This window comes from Sabethes cyaneus, chromosome 1 (assembly GCF_943734655.1).
Source record: "Sabethes cyaneus chromosome 1, idSabCyanKW18_F2, whole genome shotgun sequence".
Taxonomy (NCBI): Eukaryota; Metazoa; Arthropoda; class Insecta; order Diptera; family Culicidae; genus Sabethes; species Sabethes cyaneus.
The window spans coordinates 54,885,782-54,897,540 of NC_071353.1; the positions used below are offsets into that span (position 1 = coordinate 54,885,782).

Consider the following 11,759-nt stretch of genomic DNA (forward strand, 5'->3'; position numbering starts at 1 on the left):
GGGGTCGATTGTACCGAGATTATACTGTTGGCCATCAGTTTGACATCGTTTAGTCATTCTTAGCGCAAACTAGATTTGGACAAAGTCTAGCACCGTGTATCGATGGATTGGAATACATTGCCCGAATCAAAACTTTTATCCGATAACTAGTACAAATTCTAGCAGCAGGCAAATGCAACGAATATAGAAATTAGGTAGAAGTATAAAAATAGAACATAGAAGTGCTGCTAAATTTTAGTTTTTTCTTGGTTTTTGACAGTTTATTTCGAAGCTGCTTAGCGTTCTATGCAGCGAACCCAAGACAGCTTGAAAGTTCGGTTAATTACTTAAGCCTAGTATCGACCTGAAAAGAAATGGGCAAAAAGATAGGTCAAGAAATGCTGAAGAAAAGATTTTCCGTTTGCGATTTCTTTACCAGTATGCACCTCACAAGAAATATTGTTTTACTTTCAGATGGCGCAGTTTTACATGCTAGTGAATTGAAACGTCACTTTTCCGTACGGAATAATATCCGGCGCAATTATTACCACAAGAAAAAATGACAGATAATTGCTTGCCTTGCAGTTGTCAAGATTTCTTCGGTAAATACCAGGATTTTTTCTTGAGCTGTTTTCTTTTCAGCTGGATACTAGGCTTTAAAAGTGACGCTGCTTAGCAATAGATTAATATACATAAAGCTGTTTAACCCTCATTAGACACCATTATTCGAACTCTTGGTTACTTGGGAATATGGAACATGATGAAGCAGGTATAATTTAATTGTTAACCTGTTTATTGCACGCTTGCTGCTACAGTCCGCTGCTGCTACCCTCCAAAAAAGGAGGGAATGCTGAATCGGTGCAAAACCGGTTTTTATTCGAAATCTCTGGCAGAAATCGAACAGAAATCCGGCAGAAAACTTGGGCGAAAATTTCTGCCCGAATCGGATGTTGCACTTCTGCTAGTTTTCACGGGTGACGGCGGCCAGAAATCCGGCAGAATGTCTGGTAGAAAAATTTTTTCGCTGCCAGATTTTTGTTCGATTTCTGCCGGACGGGCCTAAGCGGGAAATAGAGGAAAAGTCTTGTGAAAAGTTAGGAGGGATTTTTATTGGGAGAGAGCACGGGAATGACACTTCCAATACCAACCTATACAAAAAAACGTAGCCAACATAGAGCGGGCCCAAGCTGACAGCTTCATAGATGGGCTCAAGCTGACAACCGAGTCGGATGTATAAATTGTTAAATTTTGTTAGTTTTAGTTCGATTTTAGTCAAGGTTTTAGCATCACATAGCCAATTTCAGGCAGACAATTAATGCGAAATACATGAAACTGTGAAAATGGTTAGATAAATTCGTTTTGTGAAATCGCTTTGCGTTTGCCGCCTTTTTCATGTGAGCAACGAAAATGTGACGTCATATCAGCCCCCTGGGAGAGAGTCATTCCTAATTTGACAGTGTTGTCACCTTGGTTGTCACTTTACTCAAACGCACTTTAGCATTTACGTCACTAGCAACACTGCATACACATCAGGTCATCAAGAGCAAAAACGAAAAATAATAAATATACCTACGTGATTTTAGGTTTTCAGCACCCGAAATAATACATTTAGCAGTATATAATTAAAACTTTGTTTACCGTACTTCAGTAATTCGGTAGAAAGTTTTCACGTTATAGCCTAGAAACGATTGGCTTAGGTAAGTATATCCTTAATCCACAGGAATTTACGCAAAATTAAATAGGCTCATTTTCTTAATGAGTGTTTAGATTTTTTTTTTCTGCAAGTGCACTTGTTAGAGCTCGTTGACAATAGAATTATTATTATATTAAACTAAATAACATGCCATTTTTACTTCTTATCCAAACAGAATGTTTATGTTGAAAAGTGGTAACTGTAAAAGGAACTTTAAAAATTAAGAAAAACATTGAAAGGATAAACGCGCTGGGTTTCAACAGCGTTTAATTTTTTTTGGAAAGGTCAGTTAGTATGTTGCCGCTTCTAAAAGACACGGATGAAATCCTTAGCCCGTTGACGATTGGGTTGCTTGCTCTAATCATTGTTTACTTCGCTTGGCGTTCAACGTATGTACGAGACGATCGCCCCAACTCACAGGGCACAGTTCTAGTCATTGAAAACAACTTGCGACGACTAAATCATATCACACAAGAACCGGTCACTATAAACATACGTAAGTAATTTTACTAATATTAAATATACTACGAACCTTAAGGTATCGCCAAAAGTTAAAATAAGACTAAACACGTGTACATAGTGAAAAGGTATTTTTTTCTTCATCTTCATTCGAATTAACTTAATTATAAAAAATTGATCCTTGAACTCTATGATGCATTTATTCAGACCAATTTATACCGAATTAGTTTACTTGCAGAATACCCTTATTTACGGGGAATCAAATAGAACAGACAGGGTATTATTTTCAAACGATCGTTATCATGCACAAAAGGTAAACTGTACTCTGGGGATAAATCTGTTCATCAGCAAAGCCAATACTTGATAAACAAAAATATGGTTTAAAATTCAAACATGAATCATCAATTTTTTCGATTTCAAAATTTTGGATTAAGTGTTACTGTACGATAGAAAAATTAGAATGATTATAAAACAGAGGAATATATGTTATGCAACATGCGTGCGTAAAAGCTGCGTTGACGAATGGTTAAATAACATTCAAGTTATTTATTACCCATTTTACTGTTTTCTAGTACGTAGTTCATCACAGCAATCAAATATCTCCAACGTCACGGAAACAGAAGAACTTGATTTGGAGAACGACAGCATAGCATCGTCCATCGACAACATTACTCAATCGATCCTGACGGAGGCGTCTGAATCAGCCACTGGCCTGGATATTAGTGACTCGGAAACTTATCCCAGCACGTCAATAACCAGGAACAACTTAGATGATATCGATTCGGGACCAGAGGAAATAATTAGACAAATGGACCATCATGATTCAGATGACCATATTTCTACTGCTCCACAGGAGCAAATAACATCTACAAGTTTTGCCGGAATCGATGGCGTACGGCAGCAGGTAAACACCCAGGGGTGTGATACAAAAAGTATCGGTTCTAATGGCGAACAAAATGAATCGCGACCAACCAAGGAAACATTGCAGTCGAAACGTATTAGAATAAAATTGAAGTACTTGAACGATGATTCTAGGTTGGTAGAAGGTGATCTAACCGAGAAGGTTGGAGATTTCAAAAAGTAAGTTTATGAAACATTATTTTCGCTGAAAGCTTATTATATTTATTTTTGTCCAGACGTAATTTTTCTATTGAATTAGCAGCAAAAAAGCTTGTTCGGTTGGTATTTAATGGACATGTCTTACAACCGGATTCAAAAACTTTAGCTGCATGTGGATTATTTGACAACTGTGTTGTTCATTGTTTAATCCATAACCCAAAGCCTCAGCTAAGCAGCATTGAGGCAAATGAATCTAGCACTAATCCTATTAGGGACACTGAAGGGACCGGAAATGGTATACCAAATGCTGTTAATCCTGATGGAGTTGGATTTAGAAGCATGGATCGGGATAACTGGACACGCTATGGAACATACTTTATCTATATTGGCACCTTTATTCTATCCGCAACTATTTCCTATTGCTGGTACTGTAGATTTCATTACGGTCATCTGTTCAACCTAAATTCAACGATTGGTCTGATTGTTACAACTACAATTTTTCTAATAATGATGCCAACAATAATTCTTACTGAGAGCCATTCAGCTAACTAGATTCTTACTATATCATTCGCGATAGAGGTGAGTACCAAAGCACCAATGTGAGCCTTTGACAAAATTGTGTAAAACAACTCTCCGGGTTCTTAGCTCCCTTCACAATGAAGCGCAATCCAAAAAATGTAAGTAAACGGCATTTTATATCTATTGTATTGCTGAAATGTGAAAACAAATTTCGCTTTATGGTTGAACTGAAAGATTTTCTTTTAATATCCGATTATGCCGTACATAGGGGGATAGTGGGACACGAGCGCTCTTTTTGCTACCAACGGAGTAGCAGTCCCATAGTGCTATAAACACTAAAGATAAAACTATATTATCTTCAACAATATTGTAGATAGTAATTTATTCTACAATTGCCCTTTACACTACTTTTTCGCATTCTATTTCGCTGAGTGTCTGACCAAAAAACTGCAAATGATACTTGAATTGACTACGCTCTTATGATGGTCGGGGTTTCTCGAAAATCTTCTTATGAGATGCAGGCATTAACTGGGATCATTACATGGTAATATGCCGTATGAGTACTCAAAGCTGTCGACGGTATACTTTTCGCAACAAACTAAACCCGCATGCTGCCGAGAACTATGCGTGCCATTCATACGTGCATGAATGAGGCTCTACCTTGCTCTGTCGAGCTCAGCTGTCGCCAAAAATGGACGACAGATGCAAGTATGACTGTCTTAATGCCGATATAGTGGAAGGATGCGAAACGAGACCTAAACTGGAAGTGTCCATAAATGATAGCAGCGCCCACTACAAATATTACAAAGAACCACTAGTAACGGCATTTAATTGGATAGTTTGTAGCATTAGGCAACAGGAGAAATGGATGGATGTAAATGTAGTGTAATTATCACGGTATAACGGTGCCTACAATGTTTTCTCCCAAATCCTGTTACGTTATCTATTCCTAATACCAGGAGGCTCTGTAGCCACAAAGCTACAGGTCTAATTTGATAAGCGAATGGTCGCGAGTTCGAATTTTAGTAGAATCAAACCATTCGATGTCAAAGCAACTTTAGCATGGGTTTTTTCTCATACCCCACATTACACTTCTATATTACCCCAATGCAGGCTCTTGAAAGTCACTCTTAAGTAAATGTGTACTAGTCAGTCTCACCAGTTTGATATTCTTCAGGAATATATCAAGCTGGAGTGAATGCTGATTTGGATTATAAATTGAAATTCTTCTAATTTGTTGAAATTTCTGTTACTAACGTGCCTAGTAATGAGAAATTTGCCGCACGAGAAAAACGAGTCAGAGAAAGGAGTCACACATTCAAATAACCTTCGTAATATAGGGTAAAGAACTAGTTTTAAGCAGTCTAAGCGGGTCACTGATTGTTTTACCTTATTACAAGCGATGGGTTGACTAAGTGGGGGATATCAGCATACCAATCTTCTTGCTATCTTTAGTTCTTCAAGCTGTTACCATTGGAAGACACTATTGTTGAGCTAAACATTTGATTTTTCGCTTTAAAAGTTGGAGCGGCGGAACTAATTTTGAACAGACCGAACCCATTTTCATCCGCAAGGTGCTTTTTAAGCATGGCTGAAATCTGAATTTTTTTACGTCCCCTTAAAAAATCCCTCGAACTTTTCCCCCTATTCAGTAAGTTCGCGTTCCTATCAGCAACCTACTAATCGGCATCTGATGCGTAATCGGCATAGCGTATCGGCATAGATGCGTAAAATGCCATCTGTCTAAATTGTTTATCGGGGCATACACTCACCGCACCGTTCGGCAAACGGTATTCGTCGTCTCTTTTATTCTCTGGTGTTCTTATGGGAAACTACGAGTTTGACGTCTCACTCGCTGTTCATAAGGATGGTGGGAGAACAAAAGAGGTAAACATATAGCAGTACAAACGATCCGTCTCAGAACAGTGTTTTCAAAGCAAATAACATTGAAACACATCGTTGCTTCATTAAATCACTGAGAAAATCTTCGAAAATTATTGAAAAAGCTGTCTTTTGTGTTGTTTTTAATAAAGAAAAATTAATTATGAACATACATTTCTCTTGAAAGTATTGAACCACGTGTTCACCATAGGAGGTTTCAGTTAATTTCAAACTTAAAATTCTTATTTCCAGAACCGAAACAGTGTCTTGGCAACACGATAGTTCATCAGTTGTGCTGCAGCTGCTGCTAGTGGTGAACAGGTTCCGTCAATTCAGAATTTGTTTTCAGTTTTGTTAGAAAATAATAAAACTTTTGGCTAGTGACAAAGCCTTAGATGATAGAAAAAAAGAGACTGAATAATATGGTATGTGACAATTGAGTGCTTGACTTTCAGAGTGGTTGTAATCAGTGCTGAAAATTTGATGAATTCGATAGTAGCGAGGTGGCGATTGCTGAAGAGCAGCTGAAAAATGTACGTTTTTGGACAACAATTTTTAATTCATCATAATTCTTGTCGGAAACCCAGTAAATTGTGTTTGTGTGAATCAAATGTATGGTTAAGTGATTTGTGAAGATGATCCTATCAAGAGATTTTGAAAATATGAATAAAAAAGTGCATTTTCGGATCATTTATGTTCAACTGATTAAAATAGGTAACACTGCTTAACTCGTTCCTTACCCTAGGTACTTCTTTCACTTCTTTCAAAACTAATTGTCTAACAAGGTTTAAATTATTTAAGTAAATTTATTCAGAACCAGTCAGCACTTTCTCTACTGTCTGAATCACTAAAGCTACGCTTCTCTTCTTTGATTTGCTGCACTTCTTCATCATTTTCGGCATCGTCTGTTTTATTTTTTCTGGTGTCATGGTGGTGACGAAACTTTTCTACGTCTACTATTCTATGGTCAGGCAAATTTTGAAATAACGTAGATCTGCAGCGAGCTGCAGTGAAGCATCTCCATACACGCCAGCCATCTTTATGATAGTAAAAGTAGCAGTATCGATTGCCCTTGTATGTTAACACCTCATAACCATCGTTATTAACGCTTATGACATAATCCATAGAACCTTCCAAGTCGAGCAATGTGAGCCGACGGTCCTGTTCATCCTGCGTCATGTCATGTGTATGGGGTTCTTGATTTTCTCTGATCACAGTAACATCTTCATTGCAAGTGATGGCTGCATTACAACCTTTTTTGCGCTCGGTACATCGATAGTAGTAGGTGGAGTTTTCCCTTCGACACTGCCGTTTATACAAATAACCATTGTAGAACTTGTAAATCGGCCCATTTCTTTCTACATGTTTAGTTTCGATTACATAATCAAATTCTTCTATACCTTTTTCTTGTACGGCTAATGGATGGCTATGTTCATTTTTCCCGATAAATTTGAGCACGATTCCATTTGGCATCAGGTAAATATATGCGGCACAGGTGTCATCCTCTAAGCAACGGCAAGCTTTGGTGCCATCAACTCTAGTATTCATTATAGTGTAACGAAGTCCTTCAAAAATAATGAAATCAGTTCCTAGCTGGTTTTTAGCGACATGATAATTAGTCGATTCAATTGGTAGCACTCCTTTCTGTCCTTCCACAATATGCAAACCTTTCTCTAGATTATAAGCATCCAACTCATGATTATGAGGCAATTTAACTTGATGTTTTGATGTTTCAATAACATTATCCTCTGTCGAGTAAATTATGTTTGGACAGTTATGCGATTTTCGCAGGTAACAGTGCCAAACTAACCGCTTATTTTCCAGTTTTCTTCCACTGAACATATAATAGTATCCTTGAAATGTAAGAATTTTTTGTGATCGACGATAATGACGTTCAGAAACACCTTGAAAATCATTACAGCTGCTTCCGCTGTATATTTTAAGATCGCCATCTTTCGAGAAATAAATTAGCGCACGACAGGAACTTACAGTGCACCCGTAAATGTTGGTACCATCAGACTGCAAAATAAAAATAACTATTTAGGACATAACTAGTTATAATTGTGGGATACCGGACACTCTTAAAGTATTATGATTGATCTTATAAAATTTTACAAATATATACTTCAAATTTTTTGTTCGTTGAAAAATACCTTCAGATATGAGAGATCTATCTGCTAAAACTCTTAATAAAACATAACTCTTATTTTCAATAAAATATGAAACATCACGAAAAAAGAAACACACAATTTAATTTAAATGATAATTATCTGTCATAATTACCAGGAAACAATTTTTCCAAGCAAACAATATATATACTTCACAAAATTTAAGAAAAGAAGTTGATTGATAGGACTATTAAATAGATAAAAATTTTATCTACCCAATATCGAGGATTCAGGTTGGTTCATCCTCATTTTTTAATTTCCTATATTATTCTGACCACTAGACATGGCTTTTTATGTCGACAAAATGTGTAGATAAAGTGCAGATGTGTGTCGTATAATTTTGTTACCAAAAATCTCAGCAAAATTTACCTTTGTTGTCAGCAGCCGATGTTGGTGATCTCCGTACACTAATACGACTTCTCCCGAAGGGAGCCTAACCATGCTGTAATTGTATCGCCCACGGCCACTCGATATTATTTCTTGATCTGCATCATGATCCACTGCTGTTAAATCTTCCAACTTGGCAGCGACATAATTATCCAAACTATTTGGTTCGTGATTATGCTGATGGGACCTTTCACGCCAAAAAATTTTTTTCTCAGCCGAGCTTCTCGTGTATATTGCAGCATTGCAATCACGTTCGATACAATGCCATCCAAAACGGATTTCAGAGGATGTCTTGTAATACCGAAACTTAACGTACCGATAGTTCTGAAATACTATATTGATGGTACCATGCCCCGCATTGTACAATTTAAAATCGGAAGAACTGGACATCTGAAAACATATACAGCAGCAGCTAAGAATTTGTCCATATAGTCTATAAAACAATTTGGAATACCTATACTATACTTTACTTACTTTAGCCATCTTGGTTTTCGAACAACTAGGTTTAGGTTGCGATATTTCTAGAAATTTCGCTTTTGATTTGCGACCTCGTTTCTTTTTAACTGGTGTGAACTCTATCTCATGCTGGTCCAGGCTAGTTCTTGCTTTTCGAGTAGGCTTGAAACTGTCATCTGATTCATATATTGGTTCGTCGATACTCGATGCGTCACTGCAACTCGTAGAGGATTTTCGAAAACGTTTGGGCAATTTTCTATTCCTTTTCGTCGACCTAGTTAAAGTATTATTGTTTTTGCTACTCGAAATGTCTTCTGATTCCACATCGGTAGAGTTTCGATCCTCGAAAGGATCAATATCTTCATGGTTAGTTTCCTGTGACGATGTATGCTTGTAGGATGTGGCTGTTGGGTCTGGTTCTGTCAAAGGAATACTGACTGACACAAATCTATCCGTCGTTATCGTTTCGAGTTGGCTTTGTGCTTCAAGAAGTAACCTATTGTACAATTCACATTGCTGGCGAAATTGACTAAATTCTTCCAGGATTGTTACACAGCGCGAACATACGCAACAATCGGGTTCACTGGTATGATTTAGTTTGACCAATGTGAGTTCGGAAATTTTACGGGATAGAGCATTATCCGGATTATCCCCATAAGGAAACACGCAACGTAATTTGAAGGCTTTTACGAAACAAAGCCGACAGTAGTTATCTTCTTGGCCACCCGCGGCATATTTTTGTATATTTAACCTGATATAAGCAAAAACATGGTAAACAATAAGCGGATTGTTTTGCATTCTATTTTAACTTACCTGACTGTATCCATAAATAATATTATTACCAAATTATACTGTTTTTTAAATAGCTGATACCTAATTTAATATCGTTTTTTTTTCTTCGCCGAGTTTTTGTCCTGACCTGATCGTGATTCGCAAATCCAGGGGCTTGCGATGGGTGCCATGTTTTTGTTGCCAACATCTCAGCACATCTCGACAAGGTTGGCAGCAAATCTACCTGTCAGACGGGCGCTATTTCTTGCATTTCTTGAAATAGCGCCCTTCGTTAAGTCGACTGTCAAACACCGTTCGTTAAGATAGGGATAGCACTCCGCTGCGCAAATCACAACAAAATCACAATCACAAAATCGCGACTACACACAGTACACTCTAAAGTTTACATATAAACTGCGATTTGATTTATCCAGTGATGCCAAGTGACTTTTTGACACAGGACTTCATCTCAGGACAAGGGGTTTCCAACAGCAATGATTACTACGCACCTTTGAAAAGAATTAAGATCTGACAGATAATCTGTCAAATTGTATGGGAGAACTGTCAGGTTACCGCAAACGCAACCGTAAAGTACCAATTCTGCGCTGGCCTTTACTTTTGATTACTTTACTGATTACCAGTAATCAATCTCTTGTGATTATTATAGATTAATCATGATTACCAATGATTACTTAAGATTATCATTGGTTACTCTATACCGTGGACCCCCGTTCGCTTGACCATTTTTAATCTGAACACTTTTTAATTTGAACCCCGTTGGTTTGCACGACGTGCAAATTAAAAATGGTTCAAATGTCATTCTCAACATGACATCATTTGTTCGATTCGTTTGTACTGACCTAGCGTGTTTAATCGGTTTCACATTTCGTTTTCCTAACGATTAAGAGAGAAATCCGATCGGAAAATGCAATATTCGCACTTGCAACTGCCAACTAAAACAAACCACCAAAACAATAACAAAGATCAGGGCGGCCAGTTCACACAGGTTTCAGCATATTTCGGGTTACCAGTTGTTCAAATTAAAAAGTAACCCCGTTAGTTTGCATGAGGAATCGTTCAAACGAACGGGGGTCCACTGTACTGATTACCATTGATTATTGCCCGTTTCTTTGGCAACAAAACTCGCTGTTCACTTTTTTGATAGCTAAGGTGGGAAACTTACAATAGTTAAATTATAACTAGAAGGCTGTGTTTAACTTTTTCTAATTAGGTTCAGTTGTTTTAAAATGAATCAACCTTTAAGCACAGAGAAAGTGCTTTAAGTAGGTGCCAGAACCAAAAGTACCATAATACCAGAGACAGACATACAATTGTACCAGCGTTGTACGTGTACAGTGTTGTACATGTACAACGGAAGGGTGACAGACATACTGCTGTACGTTGTACGTGGTTGTGCTCATCACTGATATTCTCTAATTGCATGGTCTAAGCGTTGGTTTTTGTTCCTATTCACGAAATGTAAACACAAATTTCAAGATGCCGAGCGTTTAGCGTTAAATCTTTGCAAAAATCTTGCAAAATAATAACTAATTTTAAATTCTGCTTAGTTTTTGTTATCACAACTAGTAGTCATTGGCGCTGCGCGCAGTAAAAATCGAGCAGTTGTAGCTTCGTACAACGGTGAAAGAGGTAGGTACAGAAACCACCGTTGTACCACTTTGCTTGCGTGATTCTATCGTTGTACACGGTGACAGACATACAATTGTACAGGTACAACGCTGGTACAATTGTATGTCTGTCTCTGGTATAACCAATGAGTGGGACATGGACAATTTATGTAGTTTGACAGCCACACCACCCCTCTGAAACAGACCTCATACCCCTAAGACAAGTATTGGCGCTAGTGTGCCAATTGTATTCTTAGAAATTCAACTTCCAGCAAGAAGCCAGAACTTCAGATGAGCTACAAGTGTCAAAAGTGTGTTTACATTTACCAAAAAAGCAAATGCTTTATGGATCATCTATAGTCTGTGCCAAAAGGGAATAAATAAAAAAAGCAAAAACAACAACTCGGGCTGTGAACCATTTCGCGAAATTTTTAACTTTTTAGTTAAAATTTGACAGTTCGATGGCTATTTCTCCTCGAGTGGTTAAAATCAGTTCAGAATGCGAACCATTTCTTATTTGACAGATTGATAGTTGTTTCACAGAGAACAGATTAACAGGCTCGAAGGAAGTAATCGATTTTTTGTGTGTAAAATCTGTCGGTAGCGCCCTCCAGAAATAGTTTGCCAAACGCATCAAAAAACATCCTTGTACCTTTCAGGGGTTTGAAACGAACGTCAAATGCATACACGGAGAATAAAAATGTAGTTTCAACTATATTTATGGTTGTTTTACGCACAAACAAAAATTTCGTTTTGTTT

General features: G+C 37.5%; 2 protein-coding genes across 3 annotated transcripts; one reads left to right on the forward strand and one right to left on the reverse strand.

Moving 5' to 3' along the window:
* Window positions 1–1,507: 1,507 nt before the first annotated feature.
* Window positions 1,508–3,928, forward strand: LOC128743241 (transmembrane and ubiquitin-like domain-containing protein 2). Of its 2 annotated transcripts, XM_053839795.1 has the most exons (5): window positions 1,508–1,676; window positions 1,848–2,168; window positions 2,704–3,211; window positions 3,268–3,769; window positions 3,836–3,926. In XM_053839795.1, exons 2-4 carry the CDS (start codon window positions 1,967–1,969, stop codon window positions 3,740–3,742), a joined length of 1,185 nt encoding a protein of 394 aa, XP_053695770.1. In that variant the 5' UTR covers window positions 1,508–1,676; window positions 1,848–1,966; the 3' UTR covers window positions 3,743–3,769; window positions 3,836–3,926. The 2 variants fall into 2 exon arrangements, with proteins under 2 accessions (XP_053695770.1, XP_053695763.1); XM_053839788.1 differs by having other exon boundaries at window positions 3,268–3,928.
* Window positions 3,929–6,400: 2,472 nt separating this feature from the next.
* LOC128745704 (uncharacterized) lies at window positions 6,401–9,696 on the reverse strand. Its single transcript, XM_053842784.1, has 4 exons — window positions 9,415–9,696; window positions 8,620–9,352; window positions 8,128–8,535; window positions 6,401–7,609 (listed from the first exon to the last, which is right to left on the reverse strand). Exons 1-4 carry the CDS (start codon window positions 9,426–9,428, stop codon window positions 6,401–6,403), a joined length of 2,364 nt encoding a protein of 787 aa, XP_053698759.1. The 5' UTR covers window positions 9,429–9,696.
* Window positions 9,697–11,759: the final 2,063 nt, after the last annotated feature.

What these genes read in the sequence shown, in the direction of transcription:
- LOC128745704 (XM_053842784.1), bottom strand. An exon ending in CGAAAACCAAGATGGCTAAA is followed by an intron (nt 8,536 to 8,619) that starts GTAAGTAAAGTA and finishes ATATGTTTTCAG; the next exon opens with ATGTCCAGTTCTTCCGATTT. An exon ending in ATCGGCTGCTGACAACAAAG is followed by an intron (nt 7,610 to 8,127) that starts GTAAATTTTGCT and finishes TTTATTTTGCAG; the next exon opens with TCTGATGGTACCAACATTTA.
- LOC128743241 (XM_053839788.1), top strand. Translation starts at nt 1,967, where the DNA reads ATGTTGCCGCTTCTAAAAGACACGGATGAAATCCTTAGCCCGTTGACG. An exon ending in ACCGGTCACTATAAACATAC is followed by an intron (nt 2,169 to 2,703) that starts GTAAGTAATTTT and finishes ACTGTTTTCTAG; the next exon opens with TACGTAGTTCATCACAGCAA. An exon ending in AAGGTTGGAGATTTCAAAAA is followed by an intron (nt 3,212 to 3,267) that starts GTAAGTTTATGA and finishes ATTTTTGTCCAG; the next exon opens with ACGTAATTTTTCTATTGAAT.